Source organism: Falco naumanni, chromosome 2 (genome assembly GCF_017639655.2).
Source record: "Falco naumanni isolate bFalNau1 chromosome 2, bFalNau1.pat, whole genome shotgun sequence".
NCBI classification, from domain to species: domain Eukaryota; kingdom Metazoa; phylum Chordata; class Aves; order Falconiformes; family Falconidae; genus Falco; species Falco naumanni.
Genome location: NC_054055.1, coordinates 31,577,591 through 31,602,640, shown reverse-complemented (window position 1 = coordinate 31,602,640; position 25,050 = coordinate 31,577,591). Strand labels below are relative to the sequence as shown.

Genomic DNA, 25,050 nt, shown 5'->3' with positions numbered 1-25,050 from the left:
GGGATGGGCCGAGCGCCGCTCCCTCGCCACGTGACCGGCACCCACCCCTCCGCCCTCCACGCCGGAGCCGCAGCCAATCAACGCCCGGGAAATGCATCACGCGGCGCCCCGCTCCCTTACGCGCTCCGCACGGGGGTCAGCAGGCGCGCACTGAGCATGCGCTGTGCGGCGGCTGGGCACGCCCACTTCCGCGCGGGAGACTTGCCGCGGGGGGGGGGGGGGTGGGCCCGAGCGAGTGCGGAAGTGGCTGTGGTGTCCGTGCGGGCCGGGCTGTGAGGACGGAACGGGAGTGGATGGTTCCCGCCGCCCCGCGGTAAGTCTCACTGCGGGAACGGGGCGGGGGGGAAAAAAGGGCTACCCGGTATTCAGCGCCCCCTCAGTGCCATCTCCCTCCTCCCCGCCCCCCCCCCCCCCCCCCCCCCCCAAGTCACGATAAATGGTCCCTGCTGGAGAGTGGGGCTGGGGGAGGGGCTGTGAGGGCGACCCCGGTTTTCCCTCAGTGGCGGAGGCCGTTGTCCTGAAGGTTCCCCACCATGACTGGGCCTGCCTCGGCCCTGAGCCTCCCGGGGCGGCTGCCGCCCGGGGAGGCTCAGAGCCTAGGTAGGCCTAGGCAGGTGAGAGCTCGCCCTGCTAGGCCTCAAAGCGCAGGGACGTGAGGGAAGACATCACCTCAGGAGGCCCAATCCCAGCCCCGCCTCAGCGCTCAGGTGTCCAGATCAGTGGAGAGTACATCCGCATCCTTCTTCCTCAAGTTCTGCCGTGTGGCACGTAGTGGGGTTGTAGCAAGGTAATAACTATCAGCCTTAAAACATGGCACGGCTGTGTTTAGGATGCTGGAAGCAGTGTGTTAGTAGAGGGTAAGGTGTTACTCTGTGAAGTGCATCAGGGAGTGATTGAGAACTTCTAAGGACACAAGTCCAAACATCTCCCACCTGGAATACCGCCTCCATCTCTGGGCTCCCCAGTACAAGACAGGCATGGACCTGTTAGAGTGGGTCCAGGGGAGGGCTGTGAGAATGGTCAGAGCACCCTCCTATGAAGACAGGCTGAGAGAGTTGGGGTTGTTCAGCCTGGAGAAGAGAAGGCTCCCAGGAGACCTTATTATGCCCTTTCAATATAAAAGGGCCTTGTAAAAAAGACTGAGAGTTTTTCTCAGCTCCTGTTGTGACAAGACAAGGGCTAACAGTTTTAAACTGAAAGAGGGTAGGCTTAGATTGGACACAACGAAGACATTTTTTACATTGAGGGTGGTGAGACACTGGCACAGGTTGCCCAGAGAAGCTGTGGATGCCCCATCCCTGGCAGTGCTCAAGGCCAGGCTGGATGGGGCTTTGAGCAACCTGGTGTGGTGGAAGGTGTCCCTGCCCATGGCAGGGGGTTTGGACTAGATGATCTTCAAAGATCCCTTCCAACCCAAACCAGTCTGTCATTCTGTGAGCCTTTGAACAGGTCAATGTTTAGATCTAATGAGGAACACTTCAGTCACCCCCATTACTTGGATCTGGTATGTCAAAGTATACCTTTCTGAAGAAAAAAATTTTTTATATATCCTCAAAAGTATTTACCCTGTAGCAAGTGAAAGGTAATCAGAAATACAGGTATTTTTGGTTTTGTTGTGAAAGCCTTGCAAAGGCTGGGGGTGTTTATGCTGCTAATGACTTGGGGGAGAGTGGGGAGGGGGCTTGCATAGGTCATACCCAGCTAATGTATGACAGGCAGTGTTTCTTTCCCCACAAAGTGTAAATGAAGGACACAGTAAGCGTGGGGTAACAGGCATGTCATTTCATTCTTTCCCCCTACTTTAATAGATCAAATCCTTCACTGTACTGGGGTGAAAAGGAGAGTGGGGCAGGAGCTAGGGCAGTGGGTTGTGGTAGCACGCTGGGAAGTCAGGAGACTTGGGTTCTTTTCCTTACTGTCCTACAGATATGCCAAGTGATATTCTGTGCCTTACGTTTCTTCCCGTGTAAAATGCGTGTATTTACGTGCAAGGGTGCTTTCAGAATTGATTCTGGAGAGGAAAGAATTAGACAACTGGTAATATTTCAGCAAGATTTCTTTGGAAATGGTGAAATCCTTGTGCACTTGCCAAAACTGTTTGTCCTTTTTTACTTTTCGTTTTGTCCCTTTTTACTTTCTGTTTCGTTTCCTGTCTTCTTCCATTTTGTCACTGTTGCAAAAAAACCAAAAAACACCACAGTGTAAGGGCCTCCAACTCTTATAGACTAATTAGGCATCTTAGGTTCCCATAGTCTGCTTCTGTGGCAGTGAAAGTGAAAGCTGACTGTGAAGAGTTGCAGAAGGACATTGTGACAGCGAGCGACTGGACTATGAAATAGTGGGGGAAAATCCAGCATTGATAAGTGGAAAATTATGCATGTGTCAGAGCAATAATCCTAATGCTGATGCCCTCCATACCACTTAGGAAAGAGATCTGGGGGACTGTAATGTGTAGTTCTATGAAGGTGTCAGCTCCATGCTCAGAAGTGGTCTTCAATGTGATTGAAATATAAAGAATTATTAAGAAAATAAGAGAAAAATACAGCGTGCCACTGTGACTTTGTATTATAAGTTATAGCCCGCCCTTTTGAATGTCGTTTGCTCCTCTTGAAACATAGCAGGAGTAGAGAAGGGATTGAGAGGTGACAGGGATGATCAAAGATGTGGAGCAGCTTCTGTACAAGGAACAACTGAATAGTTTCAGATTCTTCAACTTTAAAAAGAGACAGTAGGAGAAAGAATATGCTGTCATGAGTGTTACTGAAGGAACTGAGTAAGGAACAATGATTTCTTCCCTTTTCAGATAGATCCTGGGGTGTCACATGGAATCCGTGAGCAGCAAGCTTAAGGGATTGTTTAGGCAAAATGTAATTAAACTGGAACTGGAACCATGCCCTTAGCCTCTCCCTTTTTGCTTGAGAGCAGCCTGCCAGATCCGTTGCCCTGTTTAGCTCAGTATCTTCTACCTGGCAGTCATCTGTAGCAGAAGGCTGAGGGAGAGCACAGGGCCGAAGCAGTGCTCCTGTGCGGGACAGGATACCAAGCTAAATGGGGCAGTGGGTGCAGGCTGGCTGCTTCTGCTGTGAGAATTAAGTCAAGAGCTGTCCTTCCACCGCTTCAAGGTTCCTGCAAAGGTGCTGGAGTAACCCCAAGGCTGACTGACTGAGTGTCCTCCGTTCTCCTGTAGCACCAGGATTTCTCCTTAGCCTGTAAGATCACCAGGGACTGTAGACTCCACCTTTAGCTTCTTACTCCAAAATTCCCAGAGCCCCTGGAGCTGAATCCTCTGACTGGGCCTGGGCAGGGCCTATGTATCTTGCATGGATTCCAGGTATTAGTTTGCTGCAGAGAACTTTTCCTGAGTTCTAGACCATTCAAAGTCTAGCTTGATCTGCTTTTTAATTTCTTTCAGTCTTTGTTTTCTATTTCTATACTTTTGTATTTATTTAATGCTTAAGTTATGAGACTGATGTGATGGCCACTGCATAGATAGATATTGAAAATCAGTCCCTACCCTTCCTTCTTTACAAGAGATAGAAGGATAGGGGTAAAAAAAAAAAAATAGATGTGTGTGGAGGCACAGTGACTTGCTGTGAATAAGTAAATTCTCAGTGGCAGGGCCAGAGGAGGAGGGAAAAAAAAATAATCCCCTTCCATTCTGGTGGTGTTCTCACTTGAGACTACCCCCTCCCTTTTATGGGAAGGAGATGGGAACTAATGAAAACAGAGTTTGGCTGTTGAAAGCCACAGGAAGGTTGTGAGATTTGCTGGATGGTGAGATTTCCTGCCTGTTTTGTACTTGGACCTTACTGCCTCTCTCTCACTATAATAATTTAACTTCAAATCTTCTTATTTTTTGAAAGTAAAAGCAGTCCTTTCTTACCCTTTTCCTACAGGAGTTTGTGCTGTCAGAGGTGACGTCTCCAGCAAAGGGCAGTTTGGAGTACCACACCTAGTAGAAGCAGGAAGTTGTTGAAGATTTCTGCAGTGGATTTGCACAGAAACTACAAGCAAAGTAAAACTTCTGCTACTAGTATGTGGTGTGATGCTCTGTACTGGTGGGGGATGTGGGTAAAGGCTTCTCCAGAAGCATTTAGACTGTTCTGTGAGATAAGTAGCAGTCCTTAAAATTTTGCAGCTTCTGAGGGGGAAAGAGAGGCTGTGTGAGTAAGAACTTGAGTGGATATGGCCAGAAAAAGAGAAGAGCTGTCCATGGGATAAATCCCAGGGTACAGAGAAAATTTTGTAGCATGTTAGCCCTTCACCTCGTTAAAAGAGAACATTCAAATCTCTTGTTTCTGTTTCTGGCTTCTGCTCCCTTTTACTTGCAGACCTCTCCACGCTTCTTTGCTACATCATTTTTACAGTATGGAATTAGCGTTTCTTCCTTCTTTTCTGTGAATTCCTGGAAGGCACTGAGAGGTTTGAGGACAGCTATTTTTCATTCCTCGGTTGACTTGCAGACCCACATGTGGCAGAACTAGCTTTAGGAAAGCACTGCTATGAATAATTGACCTCCTCCAAATAAAAGGGGTTTCATATCTAGGGCATGACTTGCTGGTCTGCCCTTGGGCCTGTTGGAGCAGATATTGCCGAGCAAGCTTGAAAATTTTTGTATTACCTGTCCCTTATGACTTGTTATTGACTTTACAAGAGGAAATAAAGCAGTTTTCCTCCTGCTCTAACCGCTGGAGCTCCTGCAAGCTGGTTTCCATCCCACTGCTGTCCCAAGAGCAGGCTTTGCCTGGTCAACTAGTAGTTGTTGTGGGAGGAGCAAAGCACCAAGGTTCAGGGAATGTAGGTGAAGGAGCAGCTGGAGGACAAGTGCTAGTAAGCTTTGCTTTCCACTGTTCTTCCTGCTTGGTGTATGATAGTTGCAGCAATTGCTTTATGTTTTGTCCCAGTTTTCCTACTCTAGGTGTTTTCCAGATAATGGCGAAGATGGTGAGAAGAACGTGTGCATTTTGTTCAGAAGGGGAGGCTGGTTCTGTAATGTATATTGCCAAAGAGCAAAATGTTGCAGCTCATCAGGATTGTCTGGTGAGTGGCTTTTGGTTGGTCAGTACCTAAAAGGAATAAAGAAGAAGGGCTAAAGGGGAAGTTTCCACTGCTTGTCTATTTTTGACTGCACAATAATGTCTGAATTAAAAGGCTGGTTACCAAACCAGCAAGCTTGTATTAGATTGAAAAGCTATGAAAAGGCAGCAGGACTTGGCCAGAATTTTGGAGAGGGGGAGTACACGGCTGCAGAGCTGGACATGTTCATTTGTGGTACTTTCATGTGTTTCATATTCCAGATCCGTGGTTCTAGACACACATAGGGTCTAGCAGTAGGAATAGGTGTTCTTGCGATGCTAAATTGGATGAGGTTTCTGAGACTATAGAAAGTTGTGTACTTACTTAAACCTTTGCAGGAAAATATTCACATCACTTGACATATCAAGGTAAAAAACTTCCCGGTCTATGCCTTATATAAAATAAGGAATAAAAATACCAGAAGTTGATTATATAAAAATATCTGTGAAGCCCTTAAGCATGCTGTGATGGTAGAATGTATTTACTCTTCTTGCTGTCAGAATGCTTCCCCTTTATTCTGGGATCTCTGTGGCAGAATCAATTACAGATGCAATATTCTCCCTTCAGTGAGGGTTGCTTAGTGCAGGAGATGCATCTACTGCTGGAACAGTATTTTGGCTTTCACTGTTCAGCCTTCTTATTCTTGTAGGTTTTAGGTTTACATCTTTATTTTTATTTTTTTTTTTAGCAGACAGTTTCAGAAACCTCTGATATCCCTTTTACAGTGTTACTTGGATGTTTTGTTTGAAACAGGTTTTGTTAGGGCTGCAATGCTGCTCCAATGTGGAAACTCTCTTTTCTCTCCTCCCCGGCTCCCGTGCCCTGCCCCCACCACCCCCACGCCCCCGCAACAACTTTACTAATTTCTCTGCCTTAAGCTTCTCTGTGCTGTTTGGTTTTTTTCACAGTTTGTTATGACATTCTGAGCACACAGACTGTGTCTGCCAGCTGAATTTATCTATATATAATGATTCGAAAAAAGTTACTAAGAACTTTCCCTTGCCTCGCTTACTGTGATGGCTCAGCACTTCTGTGGGAATTAAGGTGGCCTGAATGTGCATGTATACATTTTTTTTGTGGGTTTCTCCCAGGCTTTGTACAAGGTTTATCATGCAGTCAACTGGTGTCAGCATCTTACAGAGAAATATTGCATCCAGCTATAAGGCTGAATAACTGTGCAGATAACAAGGGAAGTGTGTCAGCTGAAGAGCTTTTCCTCCTTACTTTGGGCAGCCTGGACTTCCAGACTTTCATCATTCACACTTCTTACTAAGTTCACTTTCTCACCTTTTTATCTTTTCTTAGTTCACCGTCAGGTCATGTGAAATCTCCTATATAGACAGAGGAACTTCTTTTGACTGGAAAAAGGCTTAAGCACAGCTCCTTGTTCAATGTAGGTGAAACCTCTTAAAAAAACACAGAAAAATTAACCTTCTTTGATAGGGCAAGCGCAAGAAGAACCCTTCTTTTTTCTGCACTGGTGACTCAGTCTCTGTATTAATTCTTAATATCATCTCTTTTGTCTTCAGTTGTTTTCCTCAGGGTTTGTGGAATCTGAAGAGTATAACCCGGATAACCTGGATATAAGGTTTGATGTGGCATCAGTGTTGAAAGAACTCAAGAGAGGAAAGCGGCTGGTAAGGATTTTGTTTCTGAATCTGCTTTTAGTCCTATTTCATAGTACTGAAGGTTGTCTGGCCTGTTTTATGCTTGGAAAAAAAGTGTGGAGAAGTGCTTGGTCCTTCTGATCTACTAAGACTAGGTAACTTACAGATTTAGTGTTGGAAACATTGATTTGACATTATATCTAGTGAAATTTAGTACATTTTGTATTAAAATGTGTTGGCTTTTCTGGCCTTTTAAGGCCTTAAGTTTCCTAAGAGGCTTAGGTAAAGGACTTTGTAAAGCTAGTACCTGAAACAAAATTATGCAATCCATAAGTGTAGAGGGAAACACCTTCTGGTTTTAGCAAAAGGTAGGTTATTTATGTGAGATTTTCTTACTGGTTTTGTCTTCAGCTGCACTCCTCCCTTACATCCTGGGTTGGAGCTCTGTTCATTACCAAGTTAGCCTAGAAAACAGAAATACAAGCAGTAATACCAATAGGTATTGAAATACCTTGGGCAAGATTTAGGGGATGGGCTGGGGCAGCATCACCCAGTGCCCTCACATGGCTCTTTCTATAATTTTACAAGTTCATCAGTATGAAATAGAGGTAAGATAGCAAAAAGGTGGCTGAAATAATGAGCAGGGTAGGAGTTTGCAGGAGTGAATTTGTCTGATGAGTTATACAGAGGTGACCTGCAATGAAAGATTTGGTTTTCCCACAGGGGATAGTATTTGCCTTGTATGGCAAGATTTTCAGCAGCTGTCTGTAATGCTTACCTGCTAAACCTCATCCTGTTCTAGGTGTGCAACTTCTGTCGCAAGAAAGGAGCCACTGTGGGATGTGAGGAAAGAGCCTGCCGCAGAAGTTACCACTACTTCTGCGCACTCTGTGATGACGCAGCCATAGAAACGGATGAAGTAAATGGAGTCTACCGGTATTGAACCTAATATTTTCTAACATTGTTGTCAGGTTTTTTGTGGTGTTGTCAGGAAGAGAGACTTAAAAATTGTGTGGTTTTAAAAGGTTTCTTTTAAAAAGAGATATGTTCTCTGTTAAAGTGATGCTTGATCCTCTGTTTACAAGCAATAGTGGAAATGTTTTCCTTTCACAGGAAAACATCACAGTAGTGGGAAAGAATCTATTAAGTGTTTCAGCCTGCAACACACCTGAAAGATCACTAGGCCAAAACTGTGGAAGTCAGTCCTTACTGGCTATGTAGCTAGTCTTCAAGGACCAAGATTTTTATTAATGTCGCTCAAATTCTCCATTTCTCTTGGCTCAGAAGCTTCAGTAAATGTGGTCTGAGCACAGAGCAGGCTATAGCACTTCTAAATCTGTTCACATTAGGCAAATTCTGGTAATTTTCCACCGTATGCTAGCAGAGAACCTTGTCACCAAAGACCTTCTTATGTTTCAAGTACGTTGCTAGCATTAACATGATTAAACAGACTTGAAGAAAATTTTCTGTCCCAGTCATGCTAGTCCTGCTGTCCACTGCCGTCGGGCTGCCTGCGTTGCTGTTAGTAAGTAGATGGAACGAGTTGTTTGGAGGATGCAGATGAAGGGGTTGAGAAACTGGGACTTTAGGGACTGAAGTTATAGTAAAGTCTGGGGTGCAAAAACCCCTTGATGCCTGTTTCTGCGCAAGGCCAAAGAGATCACAGGCCGTGTTAGTCTTAGATTAATCTGTTGGACCAATCGCTACTTGCTCCAGGGAGTAGTGGGCTAGTGCAGTCCTTGGTAGCAGTGCAAGATGGGTCCTTTTGTGTCAAAACACTGGCACTCCTGGCTGCTTCACTAGGGCTCTCGGTCCAAAATAAGTATGTCTTCCTGCAAGGCTGTAAGCCCAGCTTTATAGCAAAGATGATACGTTTAGTTCATGCTTATAAAATCTTCGGGAGTCTGCAAAGCTCATGAAAGAGTGTAACTGGGAAGATGGAAACTTTCTATGATGGCAGAATAAATGGCTCTCATTATATAGCTTTAGAAAGGATACCTCAGGCTGAAGAAGACCAGCCTCTCAAGATGTTGAAAGATGAACGGGAACGATAACAGTCCAGATACAAAGTGGTAAAGAAGTGGTTGAATATATAGTTTGGTTTGGTGTTTTTCTGAGCTGGTAACTTTGGAGGTTTAGAAGTGGGAGCCTCAAAAATGCCTCGTATTGAGTCACTGTTTGAAGACTAGTTATGAGACTAGTTGCTTATCATATATAGAAATGCAGGAAACCAGGCTATAGTAACCTGCATGGAGGAGGTGAAAAAGGACCGGATTAGAGAAAGGTGGTGAGACGCAGGTTTCAGGGATTTGAACCCAAAGACTTATGTACAGTATCAGTGGCATAAATAAAGCAAAAAATTTGTAACAAGCCTGAAATTATTAGGGAGAAGACAAACAAGATTTGAAAAACAGCGGACGTGGATTGATGGCCCACTGCACTTTTTTGTGGTGAAATACAGTATACTGAAAGGCATATCAAAAAGAGAGGATTCCTTCGAGAGAGAAAGAGCTGGCATTTTTAAAATCTTGAGTTGCCATCGTTGTGATGATGAGCAGTGATTATCAAAACGAGCAGAGCAGATCAAAAAGAGAAGGTATACATTGCTATGAAGGTGGCTGATAAGAGCAGAGGTGAGGAAATAAGTGTAATTTGTACTGCCATCTTGCAAAAAATGATAGTAGAGAGGTGCTTCCAAATAAAGTAGCCTAAGTAGTAAAAAGTATCATCTGTTCTTCATATGATGTTCTTGTACTTAGGAAGGTTGTGTTTAACTGGGAAACAGTAGACTTAAAGGGAGAGGAGGAAAAAACAAACCTCCGAAGGGCGATATTAAAAAGCAAGGAATGTAAATAAGGTGTCTCCAGTATGTAGCCTTCTGATTGGATTCTTAGGCATGTGTAAATCTGGGGTTTTGTGCATCACAATGAAGTTTCCTGATAAAAAGCTGGCTCGTCAAGGGAACAGACTGTGTTTCTAAGGTCAGTGCTTCTATTTTGTTAAAATAAAAGAATGACAATAATTAGAATATGTCCTAATAAATGCAGTTCCCTTTAAAATTTGCTTCCAAACACTTGAGCATTAGTCTTGGCAAATAGGTTTGTAATGAAGAGATCAGCTAAACCACACTCTTGACAGGGCAATTTTGCTTAAAAAGTGATTTGGGATCCTTCTGTAAGAAAGGCATATTATAGAAGCTGGTTCACATTCTCTACACGTTATTGTATCCAGAAGATAAGGAATGTTTCCAGCTGTATTTGTTACCTTTTGCCTCTTCCATGGAATTCACATTGCTCTTCTGGAACCAGAGAGAATATTCCCATCTCACATACTAATAAAGTCTTTAAGGAACAAATGGATTGAGCATCTTTAAGCTACTGGATCTCAAACAAGGTGCCCTACTTCCTCAGGATTTGGGGACCACCTCATCAGCACTGGGCAGTGGAAAGGAAGGGGCACAGAGATCTCCAAGCAAGTAACTGGTGCAGTGCTGTGTGGCTATGCCAGCACATCGTGCAGGGCTTATAAATTCAAGCTGACTGGTAAGCAGATACGTCTGAAAAGGTTCTGGACCTGGCCTGAGTGGTACAGGGCAACGGGGCAGAACTGCAGTAGCTATGATCAAGCAGTATTAGTACTCTGGTATTTCACCTTGACGGCATTAATCTCATTCTAATAAGGAGTTTCAATAAAAGTACCTCTGCCACAGTGACTGCAACATCAGATAAAATGTGTCTGACTCAGGATTTGAACAGTGAGCAGGTCGAAACAGAGTGGGGTAATGGAACTGATAATTCAGAGCTTTGGTGTTCAGAGTTCACTGAGGCTCTGAAAGTACAAATAGAAGCTTGTGCATGTATGTGACTTTACAGCAGGCGCTTTCATAGGTGGGTAATGCTGAACAAAAATCCTGATAATTTTTTTAAGCGTTTTTCAGTTTACGTTCAATGAAAAGATGGGAAAATATCTGTTAAAATCAGTCAGCATAACTCTGTTTATATATTTATTAATACTTTTTCTCTTTTTCTTAAAATTGAACTTAAATTTTAGAGTGTTCTGCCCAAAACATGACCCAGGCAATAGGACCAATCACTATGGTGAGTTTCTTTAATGGCTTCATTGATTTCGTTTGTTTTAAAAGTTTGCATCCTATAGTCAATAACTCATTTGAACAAAATAAATGTTACTCCGCCTTTATATTGAGCGGTGGATTTCTAATCTTGCAGGAGTGGTTTGGTTGAGATCCATGCATATGCACAAAAATTGAGAAGGTTTTTTGAAATAGGAAATGTTTCTATTTAATCTTCCCCAAATCTCCCTCAAAACTGATGTAAACACTGTGGACCTGATCCTTCATGGAATTATTCTGACTCGGTGTGGGCAGGTAAGCCCAAACAGCTTGTAAGATCCATGTGAGAGAGGAGAGCCACGCTAAAGGTGGCTTGATGCACAAGCTTGCACTTGATTAGCAAAAGAGGGCTGTTACAGGAGAGGTCATCTTGGGATTTTTACCTAATGTTAAAACGTTCACATTTGCATTTTCTGTATTGACTGCAGTAGTTTTTTAAATAGGGCCTTTCATTCTGAAGGATCCCAAAGAGCTTTTTAAGTGTAACAGAAGGGTTATACAACCCTCATTTAAGGATTGCTTCCTTTGCTACAGAAGTGCAGCTTAATTTGGCAGTCCTGATCCTTGCTGGTTCAGAGGTAGTCAGGAATCTCACTGAGTTAACCAGAGCTTTGACTTCATTAACCTAATGTATATGGTCCTGCTCAAAACAGAGTGGGTCCTCCACTGGCCTTTTCTTTGAAGTTAAGCTCAGTTGAATGGTGAGCACTAATGCCAAGAGTGGTGTGCTCCCACTGAAGTCTAGCAAACTTTGGCCAATCTTCTTGGCAAAGTGTGGCTCCACCCTGATGCCCCTCAAGGGGTGGGTTAGGTGATTATCATTTAAACTTGCAGTCATAGGGTCTGTCTTAGCCAGACATACGGTCCGTTTAACATCTGATATTGCTGCGGTTCACTAACCAAATGCAGCTTCTTATTTCACGTAGTAGTTTTGCTTTTTATTTATCTGTAGTTCTGAGGCCTGACATCCCCTCCCTTTTGAAAATTAATTCATTTTATTTCTGTGGTCTAATAGTTGTCAGTCTGTTTGGTTCATCCAGGGTCCCAGGTGGTCTGCTGCCCAAGTACTAGACCGGACCAGGATTGCTTCATTCCCGGTATGAGATGAGATTAAGGTATTAGGTCCAGCCCTATAGACCACCTCCTTCATAAGGATGGCTTAAATCTTACAAGGTTGAACAAGTGCTGCATATACAATGTATGGTCCATTTGCTGAGAAGAGGGTCCTTTCCTAGAGGAGATCTTCCAGAGGCACTTCATTTGGAGACACTCTGTTTATGAGTGGTAAATGGATTCTGCTGGCAGTGTCTGCCCCGCTTCCTGAACGAGCTTCTCCCGCCTCAGAGAGAGTAGCTGTGAGAGTCGGGTCAATGACACTTGGTTGAGTTGGGTCAATGACACTTGGTTACCCGTGCCCCATGAGAGCAGCTCTCAGATGTATGCGTGGCGCTCAGAATAGCCGTGGGTATCTGCTGGTGAGTTGGCTGAAGCAGCAGGCACTCTGTCAGGCCCACTCCTGGCCCACCTGGGCAGGCAGGGGACACCTGTGCCCAGTGTGTTTGCGGGTCTGCACAGGGTGGGGAGCGAGAGAGGCTGGGATGGGAGCGCTGTGGCTCCATGGTAGAGTTTTGGCTTTCAGGATCCAACTCGGGTGAAGTAGCTCAGCTGTTTCTCTGGGGCAGTCTGAGGCAGTGCTGGGCTGTGTGGGAGCAGGAGCTGACACAAAAGGGCTGCCTCTCCAGGCTTGTTTTCCCCAGTAGCTTGGAGAAAATGGGGTTAAGGAACATTCCCTTGTTCTTGGTCCAGACAACATTCCTGTGCTGAAATGTCAGGGCTTTGCTGTGTGATTGGAAGGAGATAGGGTGCCTTAAGGGGCAAGGAGCTCTCCTTGCAGCTCTGTGCAGCACAGACGGAAGGGCAGTTTGGACTTGGAAACAGGCTCTAACCTCCACTTAACTGGAAATGTTGGATGTGCCCAGAGTGAAGGCTGACAAATGCAAGAGAGTGGGGAACACTGTGGGGAGCAGTAAGAGCTGAGCTGGCCTTTGGACTGTTCCTCATGTTTTGTAAGGCATACCTACAGCAAATACCAGGAAGAGCTGAGAAAATCCTACCACAGGTCAAAGATGTCATGCTAGACAGCAAGGAGCACTGTGCCTACAGCAGCATCTCCTAGACTGCCCCAAATTAGGCCATCCAGCTTTATAACACACAAAGTGAGAGGTTATGATTTCCTTTTCAGGCCATGAAAAATGCAAATGTACAGCACCGGTACACAAAACCCCAACTTCTTTCAACAGCCTTCCTGTACCAACAGTAACTCCTTGTTCCTCTTAATAGGGTGATTTCTAACAGGAAGAACCTCAGTGCTGCCCGAAGGATGTAGAGTTAAACGGGAAGGGGGCATATAACCCCACTGCATTTAAAACCCTCAGGTTTGGGTGGGAGGATGTGCTCTTCACTAGCTTTCTCTGCTCCTGCCATGTCTTCCTCGCCAGAGTTATTGTTCTCTGCTTGTGATGTAGCTGTTTTCAGCAGCTGCCAGTTAGGGTGTTGGAGAGAGGCTGGTGCATGGCTGCTAGAGAGGACAGAGTGAAAGCAGATGGTTTTGTGGAGATTTCATACCACGTCACTAAAACCACTTTGTAGCATAATATGATAGCCAACTTACAAGTCAAATTGTTTCTGGAGGCTTTCTAGGAGGGTCATTATATTGATGAAAAACCGAATGCAATTTGTATGTCTTTTGGGACACTTAAAATAATTCTTTATGTAGGCTTAGTTTTGAGGGTGTGCTAACACAAACAAGAATTTACTGGGGGAAAAAGTGGTCATCTTTCATAAATGTGCCTGAAGTTTTTACCACCTAGAGGTACTGCTACTGCCGGGGAGAATAATCAATCTGTTTGATTGTATTATCTGTTGATAATACATGAGTTTTCTCACTTTTCCTTTCTGATTCTCTCTGCCACAATCAAAAATCTTACGTTAAAAACTAGGGTCACTTTATACTTGGTTTAAAGGCAAAGTTCTAATACCACAGTGATTCTTCCTAATGGTTCAAGCTTGTAATTTTTCTTACATGGAAATAATGTGAATTCCACTGAAATGTCAGGTGTTTGGGAAAGCCAAAACATACTCTTACTTTGCCACCCAAAGTGCCTCACTTTTATAGCTCTTTGGGGAAAAAAAGATAAGTTGAATGATGTGAAATCATCAGTCTGAGATTGAAGCATTGGTTACTTTGTTGTTTCTTGATTCCTAGATGCAGCTACTAAGAGGAGAAGACACCTATCGAAATCTTCCACCATCACGGAACAAATGGTAATTCTGAATTTAAGTAGTTCTAAAACAGAAACCTGCATCTGCTACAATAAAGTGAAGTATTTTGGCAGTGTATTCAGCAAGAGACTTCCTCACAGAAGCATAACTTTTCCTTTACAGCTGCCTTGTTTTGATCTTGTCATTCTGTCAAAACAGAACTGTTTGGGTTTGGAGCTGCTTCGGGCAGAGCAATGCTGCCCTTGGGTAATGTGACACAAATATGATAGGAACCTCTGAACCAGACTGACTCGGTGGCTGTGATCTTGACATGATCAGCCAGAGCTTCCCTTTGGGGGCTCCTTTTCTTTGGAAGTGCTACTTCTCTCAGATTTGCTTAGGGCTTGACACGGTTTCCATGAAAAACAGCTTTTGATGAGTCACTTGGCCTTTTAAACGGGCACTTACTTGTTTTGTGAGCCTGTGCTTGTGGGAAACATGGCAGATTTTCATTGGCAGGTCAGGCAGTTCTCAGTTCTGCTGGTGAAAGTGGCCGTACCAAGGGTTCAGGAGCTATCAAGCAGAGCATCCCTCTGGTTGCAGGGGGTGTTGGTTTAGAGGCTGTTAGCCTGTAAATACAGCTTATTTTAAGTTTTGAGGCGATTCTCTTGGCTCCACAGAAGTATGCATAGGAACTCCCATTGACTCTTGGGGGGGTCAGGATTTCCCCTTTCTAGAGGAATTAGCATACAGCTTTCCTTGGGGAAAACTTTGTCCTTCACAGGTCATGTGAGGGGACGTGGATGATCTTTTGCAGCTTTTGTGTAGTACTGTGTCCTGGTTTCAGCTGAAACAGTTTTAGCTGTTTAGTTTTAGCTTCTTAGTAGCTGGTACAGTGCTGTGTTTTGGATTTGGTGTGAGAAAAATGCTGATAGCACACTGATGTTCTTACTTGTTGCTAAGTAATGCTTGTACTAAGTCAAGGACTTTTCAGTTTCTTGGGCCCTGCCGAGCGTTCTGGAGCAGCACAAGAAACTGTGAGGGGACACAGCCAGGACAGCTGACTCGAACTAGCCAAAGGGATATTCCATACCACAGAAAGTCATGCTTAGTGTAGAAATTGAAGGGAAGGAGGAGGAAGGGGGGGACGTTCAGAGTGATGGTTTCTCTTCCCAAGTAACCATTACACATGCTGGAGCCCAGCTTTCCTGGGGCTGGCTGAACACCTGCCTGCCCAGGGGAAGTGGTGAATGAGTTCCTTACTTTGCTTTGCTTTGCTTGCATGCACAGCTTTTGCTTTACCTATTAAACTGTCTTTATTTCAACCCATGAGTTTTCTCACTTTTCCCTTCTGATTCTCTCCCCCATCCCGCTGCGGGGCAATGAGCGAGCAGCTATGTAGTGCTTAGTTGCTGGCCAGGGTTAAACCATGGCGTACTCTCATAAGGGTAGGTTATTTGTCTCCAAGAGTTTCTCAGCAGTAAATCCACTTATGTTCCTGGTATTGTAACCCAGATTCATTTGACCTGTTACCCATGCTATTAATGCGCTGTTTCAGCTGCTCTCCAGTGGTCCCTATCTTGGAAATCAATGCAGACACTGCAAATAAGAAGCTGAGAGGACTCCAGTGTTTTTCGATGCAGCATAAATTGTTTACAGTTGTGTAAGCAATGCATTTTTACACTGCTGGAGTTTTGTGACAGAGCTTAAGAATTGTAGTACTCTGGTATGACATGGAACAGCAGCAAATAACCGTGTCCTGTCCAAAGGAAAAGAAAAATATTCCCCCTCTCTTCTCAAATCCTTTCTAGTATGACATCATCAGGTCTAGGGAACTAAACATAATTTGCACTGGGAGTTAGCAGCAGGCATTTGTTAACATCTGTGCTGTTTGCAAATGCAGTAATTAAGGAGGGCAGTGTCCCAGGTGTTGGGCTTTTCCTAAAGAGTTTTTGCTTTGAAGCAGTTTTTGCTTCCCTTTTTAAAAATGAAATGTCTGGAGAAGAATATCGTGAGCTGTGCAGAGAAGCTGACTGTATTCACAGAAATATGGGCTGCTTTTTAACTTTCTGCTAATACAGGGGTAAGATAATGAAAACAAAGCTGTGAATGTCAGTATGGTGTAAAAATACGTTGTTTTGATTTTCTTACAGAGCACAGAAGAGACAGCAGAAGAAAACAGTTTACAAATACTAAAAAGGAAAAACAACAGGCATAAAGGTGCGCCTCACTTTATAGAACAGCTAGGAGATAACTGTGGTCTGTTATGTTGAAGTTCAGAGCTTGGAGCTGGTTGATAGCAGCAATGCTGCAAACATGTATTACTCTCCTGAGACGAGTGACTGACTCTCCAAGCTCTGGCAAGGGAGCAGAAGTCTGATCTGCGGAATGACTGTGCAGGTTTTAACAACTGTGCAGCAAACAAATCTGTGCTGTGGCTGAGACTTGCTGTGTGATGCGAGCCGGTGAATTCACCTGGGCCTGCCCCTGCTCTCTGGCTGCTGTGTTCAGCTGTGTGTCTCCAGTGGGGTGCCTCTGCCTGCCCCCCACCTCCTCTATGTCAGTACAGTGGAATTTAAAAGGGAATCGGTCCTCCTTCACCTCGGTCTCCTTGCACTGAGCCCCTCTTGAAGGGCAGAGGTGCATTTCTGCCAGGCAGCGCCCTGGATGGCTCAGCGGAGGGGGTGCTGTGAGGAGAGGGGGCCAAAGGATAGCCCAGCACTGAGAGAGGAGCTCTGTAGCTTGCTGGGTAGGAATGGGGCTGGCTGAACGCTGCTGCTACTGTTACTGCGGCCACCGCATGCTTATCTTACCTTTTGAATTGGGCGCTTGACACAATATAGTATTTTACTGCATAAAGATGCTATTACAACAGCAAGATCAGCCGCTGGACCCATCCTTCAGCTCTGCAGTTTTCATGTTGCCCCAAGAGTCCTGCTGCAAATGTTTGTCCGGATTACGCTGTTGCTTGGAAGTTTGGAAGGTGTGATTATTCACCTTCCCATGGCTATGCGTAGTATATGGGCATGGTGGTGTAACAGTAGGTAGCTGCCTGATGGGTTTTTTCTGATGTTTTACTACCACTCTAAAGAACAGGGAACCTATATGGAATCCTGGAATACTTGTAGGGTGTCGAGCGAAAGTGAAATGGCATTTCTTTTCTCACAGTGTCTCCAGTAAAAAGTAGCATTGTTTTTAATGGAGACCGGCGGACTTTTGTGAGCTGTCCGATAGCTTTCCTTTTGAACAGCCCATTGAACTGAACCCTGTCACTGACCTGCTGCTCCGAGATGAGGAAAAAATAGGTAGTTACTTCTCTAGCAATCCAAATCTGACAAAGTAGGCATATGAAATGGGCTGTAATAAACAAGTTTAATGCCTGGATCACTTGGAGTGAAATCACTTGGAGCCTTAATTTTCTTACCAATAAGAAACGCTTTCCTATACTAGGGGGCATCAGGAGGATTTAGGAGTGGTGCATTTAGGGTTGTATTTTATTTGCTTTTGATGACTAAAGCCAAATTTAGAGCTTAGGTAATTTTACGCCCAGTAAATGCTTATGTTTGCCTGACCACGTTTTTATTCCCACTGGAAAGGACTGAGTGGGTAGCTGGAGCAGCCAGAGATTTGCATATGTATTTATTACTGCAAAGAGGACTTCATCCAAAGTTTTAGTTTCTGAAGTGAGCAAGTAAAGCACACTTTGCAGATTACCTCTATGTAAGAGTGTGGTTTTGTGTTTTAACAGTCCGAATAGAATTCCTTAGGAAATGCAAGCAAGCGGGGCTTCTGGATGACATATTTGAAGAAATGCTGGACACGCTTCACCTGGCACAGGAAAAACTGATGGATGACAACACTTCAGAAACAGGTATGGAGACCCACGGAGGACTCTGCTCTCAGCAGAAACACTGATCTGAGTGCCAGGCACTCGGGCCTGGGTCACCTTCCTGAGGATACTTCTGTCATGCTAAATGACTGGGTCCTGTCTTATGTCTGCAGCTGCACAGCAGGTGGAGAGTGAGTACTTTTTGGTATACCTGTGTCAGTAGAGGGGAAGAGCTGCCAACTCAGCATGCTCTAGTAAGGCCTTCTAACTTGAATTTCTGAAGCCGCCTTTTACCTGTTGGCATAAACATAGGTAGGTTTGGCCAGGCCTCTTCTCCTGGGCACTAAAGAAGAGAGAGTTCCTGAAGAGAAACAGAAGGTTTTATTTGGTCTGTGCTGTTCTTACAGCTTCACAAGAGGGACCAACTATCCGTTAATATCAGCACTCTCTTTTGAGGGAAAAATCCCTGAGTATGAACATGTTAGGTCTTTGGATGATGAGTTAGACCTTCATTGTCAACTGTTAGTGTGTATTTGGGGGTTTTATTGGTTTAAGTATCAGCTTGTATGAAGCACTTTGGATTAGAATCCTCCAAGACCATTGTTGTTTTGTCCACAACACAGTTAAAGAAAATTTCAAGCATTCCTCTCCTGTTGTCCTCCCGGCTTTAAAAAGCCTTTACAATACCTTTGGATAAAGACTGCTAATTTATGCAAAGTAACTGAAGCAGATGCATGCAAGGTGAAATGTCCCACCTAGCTAAATCTTCCTCACGAGCAGCTTGTGTGTGACATGACAGCAGCTGCTGGAAGCAGTAACCAAGTCGGGGATATGTTAGAGGTTCAAAGGCTTCACCATTAATCATACCTCTTAACAGTCGTGCAAACTCTCTGTAGGTGTTTTGTATTTTGTTTTAATGGAAGCCTCAGTTATGAAATTGAGGCGTAATTCTGGGCTGGTTTTTAACATCAAACAGCGATAGCTCTGTTCCACATGTCACATGATCTGTCAAGAGGAATTGGTACGGTCAGCCCTGCCATCAACAGTCCTGACACGGTGGAATGAAATATGACTTAAGTATATTGCTCTTTTTTTAAAATGGACTGTTCACGTGGTGCAGACCCAAAAAGGGAATTACAGGCAGGTCCCCTTTCCTATTTTCTGTATGAAACTAAAACCAAGGCAGAACTGAAAAATCAATCCTTCTTTCTCAGTATAGATTATGGGAAGGAAGGCATCTTAAAACCTCAAGCAATCAGTGTGATATAAAATAATTACTGTTTTGCGCTATTTCTAATGTGGGGCTCTGCATTAGTGTGAGGGTTCTGTAAACTTTTACTCAGTTATATTACATCAGATTATCTCTTTCCACAGAGTATGAAGAGACAGTAATGTCACTCTTTGACTGTGGACTGTTTGAAAATATACTGACAAATATTCATTCAGGTACGTGAAAAAAGCTGTTAGAACACTAGCAGTTGGTGTGGTTTTCGCATTGAGGTTATTCTTTTGAGCATTTTGATACAATGACCATTTAAAATAAAAATTCCAAGGAACTGTTTTCTCAATATTACATAAGCAATTGAGTAAAAGGCATTGCTACCTGAATCTTTAGGTATTTCTATAGTATGTCGGTATGACAGTACCTTAGATCTGGCTGGCTGACCTGAAGGGGGAGGCGAGTCACAGTTCCACCGCTTTAGAAGACCAGAGGGTCTCTGCCCCCAAGGAACTTCCCTCTCCCGCAGCGTGTGCTCCCATCCTGTTTCTGCAGGTTATTTATTTCCCTTCCCTCTCAGCGCCTCCCATTAGCAGCTTGCCTGCATTACAGCTCTGCTTCTGTCTAGACTGGCTGTTGTGTTTCAGTTAGGTGCATTCAGTACCATGAGCAGAACTTCCTGGACCTGATGGCAACTGTAGTGTGCTTTGAAAAACAAGCTGCAAATGCTCCAAGTGAAATGAAAACAAGGGCAGGAGCAGTTGCTTGGGTCCACCGGTACAGAAGGAAACTCTGGGGCTTGGACTCCAGCCTCAGCTGCTGGAAGCAACAAGGTTAAAATTCTTTTTCAGATAGGCAAGTCTCTTGCTTCTATTTCCCTCTAACAGTTAGTGGCCTTGTTCTAATTTCTGCTTTAGATTTGTCCCTGTGAAAATGGAAATGGGTTTTAATTAGGTAACACTGAGGTTCAGCGTGTGAAGGTGATGTTTGCTAACGTTTGGTGTTTTCCCTTCACTTGAAAAAGCCAGGTTCCTCTCTTCAGTCTCCTGTTCTCACATTTAAATTCCTCCTTTGGAAATGAGAGCGACTGGTGTTGCAGTTATCTGGCATAAGGTTCCACCAGTGCCTCATCTGAGGGCATTAAAACATCTCTGCTCAAAACTCCTCGTGTGACACAGCCAGCCTTGGATCACACACATTTCTTCACAGCTGCATCAATTACTTCATCCTCTTCTCAGCTTACAGGAGAAATTCTTGGTATTTGCACCTACAGGCACACAACCATGTGATTCTCATGTGTAAAAGTTGTCCCCTCTCCAATTCCCCACTACTTGAGCAGTTCAGTTCTTCTGGTATCACACATTCTTTTTTTCTGATCCCATCAGCTTACTTTTAATTTCAAGGTCAATACCAAAAACATCCGTCAAGCTTGGTTCCAAAACAGAGCCAAGAGGCGCTCTTGAAGTGAACCAGTGAGAAAGGGGTGAAAACCATGTTAGTTTGGAGTGAAACTGTAGGGAGGGAAGGAAATCACCAGCTTTTTCTTGTTTTGTGGTGGGTTTTTTTGTTCTTTTTGGTTGGTTGGTTGGTTTGGGGGTTTTTTTGTCCTAATCTGTCTTCCATGCTCTAGGTAGCAAGTCTCTGTGATGACATATAAAGTCTCGGACTAGATAAAGTAGAACTAGTATAAATACTCTGTTGTTTTTGATCTTTCTCCTGGAACTAATGATTTTGGGTCATCTGACCTGCTTTACATAAAATCCATTCTTTCATTTTATCTTTTTTTTACTTGGATCATCACGCAAAACGTGTTCTAAAGCCTCAGGCATCAGCACAGCAAGGTTACTCTGAGCTGTAATTGCTGAGAGGGCTTTTTGAAATCCCCTTTATATATAGGGATAAACAGTTATCTGGCAGCAGCATGCAGCTTTACTGCAAACTTGACTGCATTTAAAACTTTCGTATTGGACCTGCTGTTGCCTCAACAGCAGTTTCAGATTTCTTTCCTTCACAGAAAAGTGACTTCCTTTAGTTTTGTCTTCTGTTCTGTTGTGGTGTGTCCCACTTGGAGCGATACCTGAGTCACCTTTAATCTCCTCTTTGCTGGGCAGCAGCCTGTGCAGTAGCTTTTTAGCTCCTTGGTAGCATTTTTTTCAGGGAGTCTGTAGCAGTGAATTCTGCAATTCGGTTGTGCAGACAAAGGTGGCGATGCTTCATTTTAAAACTGTTGTGTGATCATTCCAGGTCCACGTTCCTGAGGCCATTCCTGGTTTTACGGAAATACCTATTGTGTCCCTTTAGGTCATCTGCATGAGGTGGAAGGTTCCTGATCTGTTATCTGCCTTCCTGTGGCATCGATCCCACAGGCCAGTCATTCCCATCACTGACACCTTTCTCTGGGCTGTTCCAGTTTCTGCCATGTCCTTTCAGCAGAGGGGGAATGGAGCCGTATGTCCCCCATCTGTAGGGCACCCATGCGCTGAATACACGAACGCAGCTGTCATGTTTGCTCTTTGTTCTGTTTATTTCTGATTATTTATTGATTCGTATCCAAATATCCTCAGAGTGGTCTTTCTTCGGCTCCCACTTGTATGTGTCCAGCTTTTTCTTGAAATGTGTGCGTACTAGTTCTTTGAACCACAGAGACTTGATACCAAATGGGAACGCCAGGAAGGCTGCCTGGGGCAGGCAATGAAGACAGCGGTTTCCGTTGCAGTTGTCTTGTCAACAGCTGTGCCGACAGTGAAACGGTGTGCACAGACCGTGGTGGGACAGGGATGGGATGTGCTGTCGGATATATGCGCTGCCTGACTGCAGAGGAAAGCAGAGAGCAGAGGGGTCATCTGCTTTCTGTCAGAGCTAGGGTGAGGCAGCAAGCCCCTCTTTTAATGAAGCGCTACCCAAAATTTTCAACAGGCAGCGGACACCACCGTTGTTCTGGCTGCCCCTTTTCTACATCCACACTGAAGCTCATTGGGTAATGTATTAAATGTGTTACAAAAGAGTGCGCATGTACATAATTGTCCAAGGACGCACACAAAGAGCAGCAGTGATGGGCTTTCTGAACAAACGGGAAGAAGCAGACGGAGGCAAAGGTCAAAGGTGCTTTTTAAAAAAAAAAAAGGTATCACCATTGAGGATGGTTCAGGCTCTGTAATTCAGAATAAACAGAGGTAAATGTCTGGAGCTACTTTCCCCACCCTGCCTATTACAGCTTTGGAGACCTTCTTCAATGTCTTCCCCCCACAAAAAGAGAGAATTTTCTTCAGGTTTGTACAAAACACCTTGTGCTTCTTACTAAAATTTTAATTCTGATTTTTTGTTGGTCACTGGCTAACAATGCTGCTCAGAGGTCACTGATGCTTCTGTGTGTTTTGCTACTGAACTAAGCAAGCACTTCATTTAAAACTTGCAATTAACAATGTAAGGTGATGGTAATGCTTCTGAATTCCAGCAAGTTGTGTACTGAGCTCTCTCGCTAATTTCACCAGTCTTTAACATTAGAAAAATGGAAGTGGTAGGGAGGAGCAGAAACGCAGTCGGGCAAGGTTTTGCAAATAGGGTCAACAACTTGACTAAATCCCATCAGCACACTGGCAGTAACTATTTTGCTAGAAGCAGTAACATTAAATGCTCTGGAGTTGTGTTTTTGAGACTCTAGCTGTTGAATATAGTTGTCCAAACCATCTCTTTTTATGTTTAATCTTGTTGTTGGCTAGAATCCATTAGGCTTGTAAATTTGCTCTAAGTGTTTAATTCAGAGATGTTATCTTTAAAGATGTAAAATGCACCTTTATTGGAAGAGCCCCTATACAAATGGATTCTGAAAATGGAACTGTTAAAGCTCACAGGCTAAGCAATATTCGATTAGTTACTAAAGTACTAATTTTTATATTTGCTGTGACAGTTTAAATTAAACGTATAATGTGGCTAGTCTTGAGAGGACAGCATATGGACGGCCAAGTGTTTTCTTTTGATGCTTCCGCTGGTCTCATTTCATGCAACACACAGTCTGGCTCTTTATGAAGAGACCAAGCGTGCAGGCTGTTAGGCTAAAGGCTTTGCTTTGGAAAGGCACAGGTTTCACTGTAGGTGAAACTAAGCACTGGTAGCCCCTGCAGTGTTAATGCACATACAACATTAATATATATATGCACATACTAATATAATCGCACATGAATTAATAACCATTACATATGAATAAAAGCTTTTATCCCTTTCCTTTTCATAATAGGAACAGAGGAGAAAATCCAGGAACTTCTGGAAAGCAGAAAAAGACTGGATAACAAGATTGAGCTACTGCAGGACTTAAAAGAAGTTGTCCTTCCTACCCCAGAGAACACCGCTAGTACATCTAGTACGATGTCTGAATAACCCCCAAGTCTGTCTGTTAATGGTGTCAGTACTTAGGATTTTCTAATGATAGAAACCATAGAGTACGTCTGGTCAGTGTCTAAGTAATCCCCCCCCCAAGACAGGGACACAAGCAAGAAGTGAGTGTTTTACTCATTTTTATACCTCACTGTTGCAATAATTTTAAGTTGTCCCTTTCTTTAAATTTTACTATGGATCAGTAAGTGTTATACACCAAATTTAGCTTTTTTTAAAGCTCAACAAAACCCTCTGATGAAGACTTTTTTTCCTCAAAGACAAAGGAGCATCATCTGCCACAGAACACTTGTTAAAGTCACTTTAACTGTGGGAGCCTTCTTCTGACTGTGTGCGGTAGCCGCACGCAGACAGTGATGTTTTAAGGATTACATTGCTGCTTTGGCTTTCCAAAGAAGATGAATTAGCAGAACTTGCACTCAATGAAGCCTTCTGAATTATAAACAGGATTTTGTGGGTTTTTTAATTAAGTGGTTCCTGATTGCTTAATGTGTAACTAGTTCTGCTGTAATGGCAGTGGTGAAACAGTGTTTGCAGGCAGAACAGAGATAGTTGGGCATCATACTCTAAACAATGTGTTTCAACAATGTGATCAAACAATGGCCTGTTTTCCTTTCTCCATTAAGAAAGGATATGGCTTCCATGTGCTTAGTCTTACAAATTTGTATGAATACAGAAAAGCTTTGTTTAGCTACAAAAGGGTAAGTTAATGAAATAAAATGTTTTTAAGAAAGCTGTGTCTTGTCATGCTCACTTGCCCCACTGGGCATGGGACATGGCTGAGGAGGAGCTATGCTAAACCAGGGGGTAGTTTAACTACACCTTGCCTCTCAGTAGCAAGTAGAGCAGGACACGAGTGATCCAGTGCTCTAATGATGATATCAAACACCACTTGTCATGAGAGGCTGCAGCACCATCCTGTTGAAAGAGCCATTACTCTCTCCCTGACTAGTAAAAGTTTGTAACTTTAGCTTGTTCTGCATGGAGGTGGAAATAAATAAGCACAAGTTCCAAAACATAAGCTTTTAGGGTAGAACTATTAGCTGTGCCCCATAGAGCAAAACTAGAGTGGTTTACTTGCTGATACAGTTCAGGCCTGCTGGGTGTCTAGGACTAGAAATAAAACCCATTTCCTGCCTAAGCCAAGGACCCGAGCACCACTCACTGCTATTCTGCCTAGAAAACCCCCACTTAAACTGAAAGTGTATTAACATGAAGTGGGGATTTCTCTGTTCTTAGGGAACAAAGGAAGATGCAAATCCACTGTCATCACAAAGACGTAAAAGCTCATGTGGGCCCTTTTTTCCTATAGCAGCAATTCAAATTACCGACAAGCTTCAGAACAGCTTAAAGGACTAGTCCTGTACTCTTCTGTTCCACCCCCTGCCAAGCTGAGATCTTCAGGCTGGAGTTCACAATCCAAAACAAGGTGTAGAAACAGTTATGACAGCTGGAAGCATTTTGTCTCAGACTACCCTGGACTGAATGCCCAACATGCTGCAGAAGCTCCCTGGCCTCTACAAACAACACAACATCCTCA

The 25,050-nt window shown here is 43.9% G+C and overlaps 1 protein-coding gene across 8 annotated transcripts; it reads left to right on the top strand.

Annotated features, from left to right (window-relative positions):
- The first annotated feature begins 206 nt into the window (after positions 1-206).
- On the top strand, positions 207-24,243 carry PHF11 (PHD finger protein 11). Of its 8 annotated transcripts, XM_040583888.1 has the most exons (13): positions 207-313; positions 3,897-4,033; positions 4,905-5,040; positions 6,606-6,713; positions 7,486-7,619; positions 10,734-10,780; positions 11,853-11,909; positions 14,078-14,136; positions 16,227-16,293; positions 17,822-17,944; positions 19,277-19,348; positions 22,336-22,390; positions 23,356-24,243. In XM_040583888.1, the coding sequence occupies exons 3-13, from the start codon at positions 4,933-4,935 to the stop codon at positions 23,405-23,407; spliced, it is 882 nt and encodes a 293-aa protein (XP_040439822.1). In that variant the 5' UTR covers positions 207-313; positions 3,897-4,033; positions 4,905-4,932; the 3' UTR covers positions 23,408-24,243. The 8 variants fall into 8 exon arrangements, with proteins under 8 accessions (XP_040439822.1, XP_040439821.1, XP_040439817.1 ...); XM_040583887.1 differs by lacking the exon at positions 22,336-22,390 and having other exon boundaries at positions 3,897-4,015; positions 4,930-5,040; XM_040583883.1 differs by lacking the exon at positions 22,336-22,390 and having other exon boundaries at positions 3,897-4,015.
- The last annotated feature ends 807 nt before the right edge of the window (positions 24,244-25,050 follow it).